Source organism: Callorhinus ursinus, unplaced genomic scaffold, assembly GCF_003265705.2.
Source record: "Callorhinus ursinus isolate GAN/ISIS: 27379988/994484 unplaced genomic scaffold, GSC_fseal_2.0 scaffold12, whole genome shotgun sequence".
Classification (NCBI taxonomy): domain Eukaryota; kingdom Metazoa; phylum Chordata; class Mammalia; order Carnivora; family Otariidae; genus Callorhinus; species Callorhinus ursinus.
The window spans coordinates 76,383,466-76,399,375 of record NW_027397074.1 but is presented as its reverse complement, the minus strand read 5'-3'; the positions used below and the strand labels follow the sequence as shown (position 1 = coordinate 76,399,375).

The 15,910-nt window shown below is 43.3% G+C and overlaps 1 protein-coding gene and 1 long non-coding RNA gene across 2 annotated transcripts in view; both read left to right on the top strand.

The window, feature by feature from the left end:
• Positions 1–4,444, top strand: part of LOC141373913 (uncharacterized) — a 22,525-nt gene extending 18,081 nt beyond the window's left edge. The window contains exons 2-3 of the long non-coding RNA XR_012380362.1: positions 2,720–2,814; positions 4,336–4,444. This is a non-coding gene — a long non-coding RNA (uncharacterized lncRNA). The remainder of the gene's footprint in view (positions 1–2,719; positions 2,815–4,335) is intronic.
• Positions 4,445–4,637: 193 nt separating this feature from the next.
• Positions 4,638–15,910, top strand: part of ATP6V0A4 (ATPase H+ transporting V0 subunit a4) — a 53,520-nt gene continuing 42,247 nt past the window's right edge. The window contains exons 1-7 of the mRNA XM_025854930.2: positions 4,638–4,823; positions 6,232–6,365; positions 7,256–7,334; positions 7,818–7,912; positions 11,645–11,770; positions 12,433–12,527; positions 13,603–13,729. Coding sequence (XP_025710715.1) covers positions 6,249–6,365; positions 7,256–7,334; positions 7,818–7,912; positions 11,645–11,770; positions 12,433–12,527; positions 13,603–13,729 — 639 coding nt within the window. The 5' untranslated portion in view covers positions 4,638–4,823; positions 6,232–6,248. The remainder of the gene's footprint in view (positions 4,824–6,231; positions 6,366–7,255; positions 7,335–7,817; positions 7,913–11,644; positions 11,771–12,432; positions 12,528–13,602; positions 13,730–15,910) is intronic.

The window sequence follows — 15,910 nt, the reverse complement described above, 5'->3', positions numbered from 1 at the left end:
TTTCTTTCTTTCTTTCTTTCTTTCTTTCTTTCTTTCTTTCTTTCTTTCTTTTTTTTTTTTTTTACGAGAGAGCATGTTCTCACATGCACATGGAGCGGGGGAGGGGCAGGAGGAGAGAGAGGCTCTCCAGCAGACTCGCTGAGTGAGGAGCCTGCTTTGGACTCGATCTCACAACCCTGAGATCATGACCTGAGCCAAAAATCAAGAGTTGGATGCTTCACCAACTGAGCCACCCGAGTGCCTCTAGTTTTACATTTTAAATTTATCTATGATCTGTTTTGAGTTAATTTTTGTAGAGGGTATGAGGTTTAGGTCTTGGTTCTGTTTTTGGCCTATGGATGTCCAGTTGGTCTAGACCATTTGCTGAGAAGGTGATCCTTCCTCTACTGAAATGCTTTCCACCTTTGTCAAAAATCAGTTGACCTGACTTGTGTTGTGGGTTTATTTCAGGATTCTCTATTTCCTTGCATTCACCTGTGTGTCTGTGCTTCCACCAGGGCCACACTCTTGATTACTGTAGCTGTATGGTAAGTCCTGAAATCAGTTAGTGTGGTTTCTCTTACTTTATTCTTCTATTCACTAGACCTCTGCTGATATGACCCTGTCTGGGAAGAGAGGAGTGCCTGGTTACTGCTCTCCACATGACCTCCACGCCCCAGTAAGGGGGTGGTCTCATTACCAATGGACAGTTGGGAAAGTTCTCATCGGATCTCTTCTGATAGAAGCTTCTCCCAGGTTCTTTTCAGATTTATAATGTAGATGCCATCATTTTTCCTTTTGTAGATGTACTGTTCCATTTGGACGTCAAGATTGGTGCCACCTAAGTGGGTTCCTGCTGCAAGGAATTTGAGGACATCTTCCTCCTTCATTTGTAGGTTCCACCCAACGAGGCTAACAAGGGGGGCCTTATTATCACAGGGATAATAAGGGCTGGGAATTCAGACTCTGCACTTGGTCTTCTATGACACGATACTGGGGGTGTCACTTTGGTACATCTGGGTGAGGGTAGAAGTCTGGGCTTTCCACTTGGGCTTTGCGGGCATGAGTGGGCATGGGATCACAGTCTTTTCTGTGGTGTTTGGCTGGATTAGAGTGATTATTATCTAAAAGTCTTTCTTGCTAGGCTGCCCCTTTCCTGATCCGTTGGCTAGAGAGAACAGGCTTTATTTGGGAATGTTTGGGGGGGGATTTTTTTTTTTTTCTATCTGCATTTCTTGCTGGCTTCTGCAGCACCAAGCCTAGGATCTAATAAGCAAAAGAAACCCCCAGAGAACTCACCTCTGTCATTTCTCAGACCCTGAGTTTCCTAGAAGGTCTGTCTTCTCTCTACCTTTCAGGGCCTTCTAATATTTATTGTATATATAATGTTCAGGGTTTTCCGTTTTACTTACTGGGAAGAAAAAGTATTTCTACTCCATCTTTCCAGAAGCAGAAGTCAAAGAAATTTTTTGAAAATGCGAATCAAGTAGGTAATGTCATTCCCCTGCTTCAAAATTTTCAAGGGCTTCCCAGTGTGATTAGAATAAAATCCAAATTTCTTATTGGCCCCTCAGAACCCCCCCGGCTCGGCCTCTGCGCTCTAATACCTCTTCCCACCCTCTCATGCCCCAGCCACACTGGCTTCCTATTTCTTGAACAGGTTGCATACCATGCATAGTTGTAAACAGGGACTCTGGTGTTAGATGACCTGTCCTGAGTGGCTGTGTGACCTCGGGCAACTTACTTAGCCTTTTTGTGCCTCTATTTCCTCGTATGTGACTTGAGAATAAGAATACCGCCAACCTCATAGGGTTATTGAAAAGATTAAGTGATTGACACACGTAAAGTAATGAAATGTGCTCTACAGTCATAGGAACAATGCGCAGCGCAGGGAAGCGCTCAGGAGATACGCTAGCTAGGCGGATGAAGTCACGTGAACGCTCTTGCTTGGCTGGCTGTTCCTTGCTGCCTGGACTCCCTTCCCCCTTTTTTTTGCAAGCCTGGCTCATTTTAATCCTCTACACCTCAGCTCCAATGGCCATTATCTGCTTACCTAAAGTAGCCTCTTTTCCTTTCTCCGAAGCCTAGCTTTCTATAACTGTTCTTTTTATACTTTGCAATATCTTGCTAATTTATTACTTGTTTACTGTTTGTCTCTTTCCCTATGGACATCAGCTTCATGAGGGCAAGGACCTTTTGTCTTACTTAACTGCCCTATCCTCAGAGCCCAGAACGGAGAAGGCACATAGTATACTCTCAATAAATATTTAGTGGATGGATGAAAGAATTCAGGTCATTTATGGTTACATGCTTATTACACTTAATGCTGCAGTAGACACTATTGTAGTTAAATTTTGGTTTACAACCTTAAAATTTTTTTCATAGGCTGAAGTTCCTAAAGTGGGATTACTGGGTCCAAGGATATGCAGATTGCCTTTTTGACAGATTGCATTAATTTATTGTCCAGCAGGTGTCCTATGAGTGTGCACCTTCCACTTAGGGCTCTAGGAGAAAAAGAAAGCAAGCCTTGAAATACAGTCTCCCTCTTATACTTCTACATTCAAAATAATTACCTAATATTCTATTATACTTTGCAGAGAAGGACTCTGGGAACCTGGGGTTAAATCGCTTCCCCAGGGTCGCACATGGTAAATGAGAGCTGGGATCCTTGCTCAGGCAGTTTGGTTCTAAACTCTGCTCTTAACCATCAAGATGTGCTTTTCCTCTCTATGCCCCTCAGTGATTCCTGGGCCCCGGAACCTTTGAGAACGTCTACACCATCCACTGGCGGGGAGACACAGCAACCCCCAGTTGGGGTGAAGAGCAGAATGAGAGGTGGGCAGGGGAAGGGGCAGGAGAGGGAGGAACCGGTTGGGGCGGGGGTTCCTCTCCCCTCGAGTTCCCCTGGCAAGAGAGGCAGACTCAGCGTTGGTCATTCTCCTTGAAGTTTTCAGTCCTAATCCTTCAGCTCTGCCTTGTCGCTCCTGAGTTCAGCCTTCAGATCTTTGCCCCGGTGAGTCTGGACTCAAGTGATTCTGCCATGTTGGGATGGGTGGCTGCAGCCAAGCTCTGTTTCTTAAGAAACCCAAGCACTACCTTTCCTACAGGCCTCGTTACAGGCCACCTGCTTCCGTTGAGGCCCTGCCCCCCCACCCCCCGCCCCAGGTTCAAGCAGCACCTGCTCAGCTGATCGTCTCCCACTGCCTTCACCCTGTTGCCTCCCAAGGTGAAGTTAGATCTTGCACCGTGTTCTCAAAAGCAATAGTTCTAATTTGATGATGCACAAGAATTACCCGAGGGGTTTATTAAAAAAGACAGATCTCAGGGCGCCTGGGTGGCTCAGTTGGTTAAGCGACTGCCTTCGGCTCAGGTCATGATCCTGGAGTCCCAGGATCGAGTCCCACATCGGGCTCCCTGCTCAGCAGGGAGTCTGCTTCTCCCTCTGACCCTCTTCCCTCTCGTGCTATCTCTCATTCTCTCTCTCTCAAATAAATAAAAAATCTTAAAAAAAAAAAAAAAGACAGATCTCAGACAACCTGGGAAATTCGAACATTGATGGGATATTTGATATCAAGGAATTATTGTTGAATTTTAGGTGTGATCATGGTATCACGTGTGTGTGTGTGTGTGTGTGTGTGTAATAGATATATAATAATATATAATATTTATATATAATATATATCACGTGTGTATATTATAATATATTTATATTGTATATATGATTATGTATTTTTTAGAGATACATACTGAAATATTTTGAAAGGCATAATATGTGTGGGATTAGCTTCAGAACAGTCTGGGGTGTGTAGGAGAAGCAGGTGAGGGTACTGATGAGGCAGAATTCAACAGGTGATGCTGAGTGGTCTGTCTGTGGAGGTTCCTTAGAGTGTTCTCTGTACTTTTGCAGATGCTTTAATTTTTCCATAGTAAAAGGTAAAAAAAAAACCAAAACAGCACCCCTTTCATTCTAGGGTACATCGTGCAGGCACCCCAGGTGGGTGCATGCAGGGATCTGCCCCCGCAGGGAAAGCTGCTCTGCCAAGCTCATTAATGGGCACGCAGGTGGTCTCTGCAGAGTAACCAGCCCCTGAACCAGGAGACATGGCTGTAACCGCTTCACTCCTCGGCCCCTAACCTTCCCCACCAAATAAATGCAAGACAGTAATAACCAGTGAAAGGGTAAATCCTCATGTCTGGCCCTGTCTCTTTTTACCTGGGTCACATCAGAAGCTGACTTTTAGCTACCGACTATTCATTGGTGTATTCTGTTTTGGAAGTAAAGTGTTTTTGAAGATAGCTCTTGTTAGGATGGTGGGCATATTTTTTTTCATTTCCAGAACGATTTCATTTTTACAGTGACAAGGAGTGTTGGGTGTGCTTCGTAGACACATTGGAAGGTTGTCTCCAGGGCCCTTCCTTCGAAGGCCTCTAGAAACCTCTCCCAAAACTTCTGCTCGCTGCAGGTAAGTTACTTTCCTTAGAGAAGAAAGTCACTGCTTCCTGGTGGGGCCCCAAGGTCGTGGCCCCGGGCACAGGTGGCTGGGGGAGGGAGGGGGCTTGAGCAGGGCTGGCCGGTGAGGCAAGTTTGTCCTCACCCACAGGCCAGTGTTGATACAACAGGGCTGCCTCTGGGCTCTGCAGGCACCTAGGGAGGAGAAGTACCGGGAGGGGCTCGTGGCCGCAGGGAAGCCACCTGAGGAATCCCCAAGCCAGGCTGGTCCTGGCCCGCCACTCACCAGCCCTGACCAAACACCTGCTTGCGGGGCTGGGCTGAGGAAGTGCGGGAGCCTTAGCTCTCGCCCTACCACAGATACCTGTCCAGGACCTGCTGGGGCAAAGCTGGGGTAAGAAGGCTTTTCACCCTATGTTCTTGGTCTGCTTGCTGCTAGTGGGCGTGTGTCTCTTTTATGAAAACATTGCCTTATTTACCAGAAAGGGTAGTATGAAAAGTTTTGATTCATCTAGGTGTCAAAAGGCAAAAAAATGGAGCATCAGGCCAGGCATTCCGGAGGGAGGGATGAAGTTTGGGCTCTAGTCAATTAATTGGGAAATATCTTCTGAGTACCTGCTTTGTGGTTGAGCTAGAATGGTGATAGAATGGAGAACATGACATAGTTCTAACCTCATGGAATTTACTGGCCAGTGGGCAACACAGACATTAAACAAATAATTGCCAGTGATTTCTGTTCCGGGAGTACTTGGTTCACCTGGTGTTGGTGGTGGTCTGGAAGGGCTTATGGAGGAGGAGGATCCTGACACTGAGGCTCCAATGACAGGATTATGTTGGGTGTGTGGGTTACTGGGGGGCAGGGGGAGGAAGAGAGTGAGGTTCCAGATCTAGGGGAAAGCATGGACAAAGGTCCTGAGGCAGGAGGGAGCTCTGGGAGAAATTCCGTGTGTCTGGAGACCAATGTGAAGAGAAGTGAAGCTGGAGGGGATGGCAGAGGCCAGATACGCAGCCTTTTGTTGGACAAATCTTATATTTTATAAGAAATAGAGATGATGGAAGACTTAAAGCAGAGAAGGGATAAATCCGGGGTCTGGCAAACAATAGCTACTGTACACATTATAAAATGAAATGAGAAAAGGGGGCCCATTCTGGAGTTGTGGTAGTTATTCCAGAAGGTTGGTCTTTAGGGCAAGTAATTTGGCTTGGCAGTGGTAGAGCAGTCCAGAGGGTCTTTGATGGGAATGGATTCTACATGAATACCCTTTTTCCCTATAGAGGACATACAGATTTATTTTATTCTGGCTGACTGCACAGGGTTCTGGAGGTCAGCTTAATCACTTTCCTGTTGATGGATATCTGGATTAGATCCATTTATTACAATTATTGTATACAATGTTATCAGAAACATCTTTTGCATCTATTTTCCCATACCTCTCCAAGTTTGTCTGGATGAAGAGCAGCAGAAATCCGGGGTCATGGGTATGAGTAATATAAAATTTGATAGACACTGACAGATTGCTCTCCGAAAAAGCTGTACAAATTTAGACTTCAACTACTAAGTGTATGAAAATGCCTGCTCTCGCACACCGTCTACAACAGGAGTTTGTAATCGTATTTTTTAATCTTTCGCCAATCCAATAGGTGGTGAAAAGTGCTATCTTGTTTTTGTTTAGATTTTGAAAATTAGGAGCCATTCCTGTTGGATTTTTTTCATGTTGGATATTAATATAGTGCAACTAAAGCCAGTTTTGATCCGAAGGTTTCTACACCCTTACTCTCTCCAATATCTTTGTCTCCTGCAGACCAAGGCTGTGTCAAGATGGCGTCTGTGTTTCGCAGTGAGGAGATGTGTTTGTCCCAACTGTTTCTTCAGGTGGAGGCTGCATATTGCTGTGTGGCTGAGCTTGGGGAGCTTGGATTGGTTCAGTTCAAAGATGTAGGTGCTGCATTCTTGGAAGGCCAGAGGAAGGTGGGGTGGGAGTAGATATCTCTTTCACACCACTTCTTCTAGTGAACTAAGTGCAGGGAGAGGAGCCCTGAGCTGGGATAGATGGAATTCCATGTGGTTCTAGTTGTTCTGGCTAAGATTTGTGATAACACTGAGCAAGTGACTTGCAAACCTGTTCTTCTTTCCTCCATATGTACCCCCTCTATAGGAATGTTTTGAAGCTCTAGTACAGTCAGTACTTGTTAGATGGCATTAGACTTTCTTTCCTAAGTAGTATCTTCCAAGAATTAGATATCTCCAATGGGCATGTAGATTACCAAACCTTGTTCTGAGGACAGAAATCAATGCCTCCTAATTAGTCAGTCTGAGGCCAAAGTATCGTGGGGTGCATAGTCTCTCTGTGGTGATATTCTAGGGCGAGATGGTCTTGAGTGTGATGTTGGGGTATCATTTCCCAGAGGTGGTTTCCTTACCAAGCTTTTTTGAGTCTGATTTAGAAAATTGGACTCCTTACCCCTTTACTTCCTCACCAAGATCATGGCCAAAACTAAGCTCCTGCAGGGAAGGGTCATGTCTTGTTCTTTGTGTCCTTAGTTCCTAGGACCTGATGGGAGGCTATTCCTCAGTGACATTTATTGGGCAGGGTGCCAAATTTGCATTTGGGGGATTATGTGTAAGAATATCAAGTTTTTTGCCTGTAACTCATGTCTTGTGCATGGAAATATCTATTCCTAAAATGATTCCAGCAACATTTTCCAGCATTAAAAACAAAAAACAAAACAGAACCAAAAGAACACAACAACAACAAAAAAACCCCAAAGGGAATACATGGTGGCTGTTGATACCAATGTGTGTCTTGTGGTTTCTCCCCACTCTAGTTAAATGGGAATGTGAACAGCTTCCAAAGGAAATTTGTAAATGAAGTGAGAAGGTGTGAGTCACTGGAGAGAATCCTCCGTAAGCCAATTTTCTGTTTACTGTCTAAATGTGAACTGGTGGGGGGTACCTGGGTGGCTCAGTGGTTGGGCGTCTGCTTTCGGCTCAGGTCCTGAGGATCGGGTCCTACATCGGGCTCCCTGCTCGGCGGGAAGCCTGCTTCTCCCTCTCCCACTCCCCCTGCTTGTGTTCCTGCTCTCGCTCTCTCTCTCTCTCTCTCTGTCAAATAAATAAATAAAATCTTAAAAAAAAAATAAATGTGAACTGGTGGGGAGGTAAGTGGTTTGCAGGACTGGATTATAACAAACATGTCCCTATTTGTATAGGGACAAAGTGTTCTAGAGACAAAGTGGGGCAGTGAGAGTTGGGATCCAGATGCTGTGGCAGGTCCTGGGGGCAATTTAGGCAGCTGAGCCGGCTGAAAGTCGGCTGTCTGCTTGGATCCATTTCTTAGGGGAGAAAACACAATCACCTTGGGATCTCTGGTGGGGTTTCATCCCACAGGTTTCCTGGAAGATGAGATGCAAAATGAGATTGTGCCTCAGTTGCCAGAGAGGCCCCCACCGACCCCTCTTCCACGGGAAATGATTATGTTGGAGGTATGTTGAGCCAAGAACACGATAGCTGGTGGCCCTCCATCTTTCTTTTTCTCTCTACTTCCTTTTATAGAACACTGAGTGCCCGCCATGTACAAGGTACCTTAGAGAGAAACAAAACCTGGCTGTGACTTCTAGAAGCTTGTAGAGGAGATAGTGGAGGAAGGAGGGAGGGGTGAGGTGGTGGGAGAGGATGTCAAAAGGTAGGCAGAGCCAGATCCTGGAAGGCCCTGCAGATCTTGATTTTAAAAAATTGGATAATTTATTCTCAGAAGAGGAAGGGCCCACTAAAGGAGGCGGGAAGGTAGGGGAGCTTCATCGCCCGAGCTTTATCTCTGGCTGGGTTTGCTTGTTTTTTTCTTTTAAGGTAACTTAAAATTCTTGAAATTTTTGAAGCTGTTAGTGGTATAAATAAAGATACTCAGACAGAGATATGAGACTGGCAACTCCCCTGAAAAATATTTTGGATCCTGTCATACTAAATCCTGGATATTTTGGGAGAAGTTGTGTTGGTTGTATGTTTCAGACAGTACCTTAAAAAAAAAAAAATCAATGCATCCAAAAAAAAAAAAAAAAAAACAGCAAAAAAAAAAAAAAAAAAAAAAAAAAAAAAAAGAAAAAAAAAATCAATGCATCTAAATGAGTTTGGTATTGGCTGATTGGTTGGTTTTGAAACTCTACACTCTCATACATTCGTAGTAATAACCAGTTAGATAAGGGACAATCAGATGTGTGCCAACAGTCCTTACTCAGTATTTTCCTTTTAGATATTCTTTGTTGTTGTTTTTAAAGATTTATTTATTTTTTTTAGAGAGGGAGAGAGAGAGCAGGGGGGGGGGAAGGGGGCAGAGGGAGAGGGAGAGTCTTAAGCAGACTCTGTGCTGAGTGTGGAGCCTGATGCAGGGCTTGATCCCACGACCCTGAGATCATGACCTGAGCTGAAACCAAGAGTCAGATGCTTAACTGACTGAGCCACCCAGGCACCCCTGGATATTATTTATTATAAAGATGAAATTAGAACAACATGAGCTTATGAGTAGCAATATCTATCTAACCATTGGTCAAGGGGACAGACTGATTCAACTGATCTGGCAGTGAGTTGAGTGTTCCTCCAACATTCCTAGGGAGGGAAATCCTTCTGGCAAGAATACACAATTGGCTTTGGGCTCTTGCTATGCAGAATTTCTAAAGAGGCTTTCATAACAATCCTAGGGAAAGTATTAATTAAAAAAAAAATCTACCCACAAATCCACCATCTCAGCAAAACCTGCCTTTTCTATTTTCAGGTTTTATCCTTATCAGCTATATTTTTATGTAATTACATGTCCATAGTCTACATTATAATTTTCTACTATTTGCATTTACTATCATTTGTAAACTGTTTCTTAAATGATGCATGATTCTCCAAAATATTTTTAAAAGTGGCATTATTTTTAGCAGAATCATTAAGTGGATAGAGCAAATGGTTAAGAAATGGGGATTTCATTTTTTTCCCCCACCTTTGTGCCACTATAGTTAGTGTTCAAAATTTAGGGTAGTGATTATCTCTGGGAGGGGAGGGCATGGGATGCAATTGAAGTTGGTTGATATGTATGTGGGGTTCATGGTGCAGTTCTGTCCATCTAACATATGTAAAATTTTCCATCATAAGAAATGTTATTAATTCAATTTTGTCTGATACTAATATCCTTTTGAGGGTGGTGGCGGAAGGTAACTAATATTTGCATGGATATCTTTGTTTTACTGTTTATTTTTTAAATCTTTTGGTAAGGGTGTCCCTCAGGTAGATTAAAAGAAATCTAGCATGATAATCTCTGTTTTTTTTTTTAAGATTTTATTTATTTATTTGATAGAGAGAGACACAGCGAGAGAGGGAACACAAGCAGGGGGAGTGGGAGAGGGAGAAGCAGGCTTCTGCTGAGCAGGGAGCCCGATGTGGGGCTTGATCCCAGGACGCCGGGATCATGACCTGAGCCGAAGGCAGACGCTTAACGACTGAGCCACCCAGGCGCCCGATAATCTCTGTTTTTTAATAGGTGATCTTAATCCATTTTCAGATATTGTGGTTGCTGATTTACTGGCAATTGTTTTTGTTAAATACTGAATTGATACAGTAGAATTTTTAGAAAATATGTGTAAGGTAGAAAGAATAATGATATAGCAAACACCAAGTACCATCACCCTGTATGACATAAAAGATGACCACAGTGATGCTCTTAAAAGCCTTCTGTGTGCCCCCCGTCCTTCCCCTCCTCCCTTGAGATAATCCTGTCCTGAATTTTGTATTTTTCTTTTCCTCGTTTCTTCATTGTTTTATCACATATTTACTCTTTTAAATAGCATAGTTTTATCACATATTTACTCTTTTAAATAGCATTTACTCTTTTAAATAGCTTTGCCCATTTTAGCTTTATATAAATGGAATCATGTTTCTTCTTTTGCAACTTGCTGTTTTCTTACGTCATTTTATTTTTTAAGACACCGTATTGTTTCATGTTTTTGAAATTAATTTGTTTTCACTGATGGGTAGTGTTTCTTTTATTGCATGTACCATACTTTAGGAGCTTTATCCATTCTACTGTGGGTGGACATTTGGATAAATGAGAAATGAGCTTTCATTCTATACCAAATCTTAGTAGTGCATTCATGAATTGTGTCCAATAAAGAGCTGATCTTCACCTATTAGATTTTGAATTTCAATACCTATATTTTACATTTCCAAGATTTCTTAATTGTTCCCGTTTTATATTTACCTTTTCTTTCATTTTAGGACACGTTGGTTTAATAATTTTTTGGTGTGTGTGTGTGTGTGTGTGTGTGTGTGTGTGTGTAAGCAATGCCTTCACTTATCTCTTTGAGCATTCTAAAAGAAGCCTTAAACTCTTTTTCCATAAAAATAATTTCACCCAATGTGAATTTGTGTTCTGATTGTTGATTTTGTTGGTGATTTTTTTTCTTTTTTTTTAAATTTTAAAAAAGATTTTATTGATTTATTTGACAGAGAGAGACACAGTGAGAGAGGGAACACAAGCAGGGGGAGTGGGGGAGGGAGAAGCAGATTTCCCCGCTGCTGAGCAGGGAGCCCGATGCGGGGCTCGATCCCAGGACCCTGGGATCATGACCTGAGCTGAAGGCAGACGCTTAACGACTGAGCCACCCAGGTGCCCCTGATTTTTCTTATCATTAGATTTCTTCTTGAGACTTACTCATTTTGTATGCTCATTTTGGAAGGAAGATTGTTTTTTCTTTGTTTTGTCTTCTTGCGTGTTGTGCTCACAGTTCCCCATATAGCCTTTTTTACTTGTTTGTACCTGGTTCTCCAGATTCCAACCCAGAACTAGCGATTCCTCTTGTTCTAGTTCATCATTGCAGTATGTTTGGGGCAGAAGGAATTCTCAACATGTAAATTCACTCCAGCTTCCCTTTTCTCGTGTTTTATATGGGGGAGAGACATGCAATTTGTTGAAATGCCTTGGCTTCTTCAGGAAGCTAATTTCCATCCCTGCAGAGTGTTTTCTAATCCTATTTGATGAAAATGGATCTAGTTTATAGCTCTACAGTCATTTTGAGTTGGACTGAACATGCCACTCAACTTCTGGCTACATTATGATACACTGAATTCTTCTTTGATATTTAGTTATTTGTAGTTATTTGTAGTTATTTGTAGTGTGTTAATGTACAGTAAATATCACAGCACTGTCTGCCTACTTTCCCTTCTTTTTCCATTCTTCATAGACTCTTCTAGAAAAACTGGAAGGAGAATTACAGGAAGCCAACCAGAACCAGCAGGCTTTGAAGAAAAGCTTCCTAGAACTGACTGAACTCAAACATCTGCTGAAGAAAACCCAAGATTTCTTTGAGGTTGTTATCTGGGGACTCTTTATTAAAGGGACCTTTCCCCCAGATCCTCAAGTTTCCATTTTGAAAACTGGCTGGTTTGGAATATGCATAAATCATGCTTGTTTCTGCCCCATGCCGAGGTCATTAGTGACGGGGGAGGGTATTCGGGGGGAAACGGTGCCAATTTGAACTAAACACAAGCATATCATGATGCTGTTTGGAAAGTATGTGCCCTAAACACACAGATGGAAGTGGGAACAAAGCACAACAGTGAGTTTGGGCAGATTTGGGATTTCGGTAGTAAAAGACTGGGGGAAGTTTTTTTTTTTTTTTTTAAGATTTTATTTATTTATTTGAGAGAGAGAGAATGAGAGAGAGCACGAGAGGGAAGAAGGTCAGAGGGAGAAGCAGACTCCCTGCTGAGCAGGGAGCCCCATGTGGGACTCGATCCTGGGACTCCAGGATCATGACCTGAGCCGAAGGCAGTCTTTTAACCAGCTGAGCCACCCAGGCACCCTGGGGGAAGTTTTTGATCTGGCAAGGAGCACTCGACTTTTTGAATTCTCTTAACTATTTGTGGAAAATAAAAGTTTTGTTAAAAATAGACAAACCTTTGAGGTCGAGGGAGCTTTGAAGTTTGCCTAAATACATTTAAGAGAAAGCAGTAGTTCTTTGACTTTCAGACGGAAACCAACCTCGCTGATGATTTCTTTATGGAAGACACTTCGGGTCTCCTGGAGTTAAGAGCGACCCCTGCCTGTGTGACTGGAAAACTGGGGTTAGTGTAACTGTGCTCTGAAAGTTACATGTAGATAGATGGGTTTCTGGTCCACAGTTCAGTGCCTGGAATGTGATAGATTCCCCAGAGGGTCTGAGTGAGTGAGTGAATGAATGGATGAATGAACCAGACACTGGAATGAGGGCTATTTCACATGAATATAGACCTCCACACTGTATTAAACCCAAGAGTAACCTCTTCAGGTTGGTGGAGTGGAAGGTAGTGTTACCTTCTTGTTAATGGTGAAACTAGCATTCTGGGAGCCTGAAGAATACAATGTTTATGTTGTTCCTACAGGGGGAGGATGTGGCAAGAATTGTTTAGATGCCTGTTCTCAACTGTTTCCTGCTTCCTCATCTTGGAAATACTGCTTTGGCAATAAAATAGATTTGAAATTTGCTGTTTGAAGTGCAGTTAGCAATGAGGTAGTCATATGATCACATCATCCACAAGAAGGAGTAATGTGGTATTAAAATGCACGGTGATTCAAAACAGTGGGATTTCATTCAGTGTCCAAGTAAAATTGATGTGTATGCATTGAAAACATTTGATCAGGAGGTAATAAAGGCTCAGCGCACATTTAAAGTGAAAGACCAATGAAAGCAACCATTTTAAAGTTAATAGAAAAAATTTCAATTGGAAATTATCTAGACACAGGGATGATTTTAAAAGCAGAGATAAATGTAAATGAGTATGTCTGTTTCACTTCTAGCGCAGTATTTAGAAAAATGCATAGAGCCCATTGTTGAGCAGTTGAACAGTTCCTTCTTTCTTTAGCTACGATGCCGTAATGGACGGGCTATCATATTTCTAATTGCAAGTAAGGGACTATGTAGTATTGGGGTGACTAAGGAAGTCTCAATACATCAGAGGAAACAGGAGGCCAAAAGGGACTTGGGGCAAGTAGGGGCTGGGCTGCTGAGTGGCCTCGGACCCCTGACAGCTAGTGAATCCTCCTCGTGCTCAGAGGGAAGTAGGCCTCCATCTCGTGCTGGCACGTCCTCAGGTCCTACGGGGCCTTCTCCCTGCACCCCGCTCCCTGGGCCTCAGCAACTTCTCCCCATCTGACTGCCAGGTTCACGGCCGGGGTGATCAACAGGGAGCGGATGGCTTCCTTTGAGAGGCTGCTGTGGCGAGTGTGCCGAGGGAACATCTACCTGAAGTTCAGCGAGGTGGACACGACTCTGGAGGATCCTGTCACAGTGGGTGTCGTGGGCTGTGGGGAACTCTGTCCTCAGTTTCCTGGGGCCCTTGCAGGGGGCGGGGTGGGGGGGCAGTTCTCTGAAGCTGTGGGTCTTCAATTCTGTGAAGTTAATGGCCACTGCCTTTCTTTCTCCTGGCTTTTCTCTCCCCGCCTTTGTTAAAAAAAAAAAAAAATCCTACAAAAGGTCAATTCAAGGACTGATTGTTAACACCCCACAACTATTCATGCTTCCAAGACCCAGCTATACCGGGTCCTGGAGACTTAGCAGTGCTCCTGCCTCGCGAGGCAGCAGCTGGGTCTTCCTCACCAGGAGCTAAGAACTGGGCTTGGGTCAGTGAGCCCCAAGTTTCAGTGTGCACCGGAGCGGGAATGATCTGGGCATCTTGTTAAAATGCGGATTCTAAAGCAGTGGGACGAGGGCAGGGCCTCCGATTCTGCATTTTTTTTTTTTTAAGATTTTATTGATTTATTTGACAGAGAGAGACACAGTGAGAGAGGGAACACAAGCAGGGGAGTGGGAGAGGGAGAAGCAGGCTTCCTGCCGAGCAGGGAGCCTGATGCGGGGCTCGATCCCAGGACCCCGGGACCATGACCTGAGCCGACGGCAAACGCTTAGTGACTGAGCCACCCAGGCGCCCCCCCAGTTCTGCCTTTTTGACCAGCTATGTTGATGCTTGCTGATGCTCGGAGTCAGTGGACCGAGCGCTTCCAACAAGGATTTTGAGAGGACTCTTCACTGAGTACCCCGCACTTACTGCTATTAATTCTGCAATGTTGGCCTTCTCTGCCCTTCCAGTCAGCATTTCAAGCCGCTTACTTTTTAATTCCAAGTTGGGCCTATTTCTAAGTGTCCTAATCTTTTCCAAAGTAGAGGTGAAAAAAAATTAATTTGAGGTTTTATTTTATGGAAAATAATTTCAGAGTTAAGTGAGATTTAAAATAGGAAGAAAGCTTATTTTTTCTCTTGTGCTCTTTTTCTCTCGTCCATAAGCCACAAGCGGGTTGTAGTAATAAACATGGAATCTTTTTTTTTTTTTTTTTGGTCTTCTCTTGATCTTGGAGAATACAATTTCCCCCTATATCAGTATGTGTCCCTTATAGATATTATTTTTAAAAATTGATGTTGAATCATCACTTTCCACAACCATATTTTGACATGTAATAGTTATGGTGATAGAGTATAAAGTAGGCATCTGGGAAAAGATGACGTTCACCTGTTGATATCGAAGGTCACTGAGCAGATGACATGAGATCAGAGTAGATTCCTGGTTCTGGTGGATCCAGGGACAAGAGGACCTGAGAGATTCAGAAAAGGACCAGGGGTCCTTGGACAAAGGAGCCTTTGGAGATAATGTAAAGCAGGTAGCCACCCCAAATCCTAAATAGCCCTCCCCGGCTCCCATGAGCAGTTGCCAAAATGACGATTCATTTTTATCTTCTTTTCAATTGATGTGGAAGATTTCCAGTGAGTCGATATGACATTATCTATCTACTTATGGACTTTGTTTCCAGTTTTTCTCCAGAACACAGACACTATGATGACCATCTTTATGTATGTCATTGTTCTTTCCTTTTGAATTACTTCCTTGATATAAATTCAAGGAAATAGGATTACTGGCTTAAAGGGGGTGGGCATTTTCATGACACTTGGTGGCTCCTGACAAAGGGCTTTTCAGTGGGGCCATACCTGATTCCAGAGCCCTGAGTGGCATATGGTGAGTGTACTGGATTGGTTATAACTTTTCCAAAGATGGATTTCATTATTTTGCCTTTACCCCCCTCTGCCCCAAATTAAGTAAGAGTAAAACAGCACGTTTCTTTGAGCGCTTTCATATATGCTTGTGAAATATATATTCTTTCTTGTGAATTGTCAAACTTGGACTTGAGAATTGCATTTTAATCAGTGTTCCTATGGACATACAGTGAGTCAAAAATTAGACATGGCTTTACCTTTGTTAAACATCAAACACCCACTCACCCTTGAAATGTAAATATTGTACGTGAGTTAACTCTGGTGAGCTAGGTCTGCTACTTTCATTTTAAGCCTTATAATAACCTGGTTCCTCTCTTTTGCATGGTTTCTTGTTTATGAGCCCACCTCTTAAGTATAGCATTAGAGCTGAATACAGGCTCAGCTGTGGTCTGGCTAGTATAACCACTATTAGGGTTATTGCTTTAA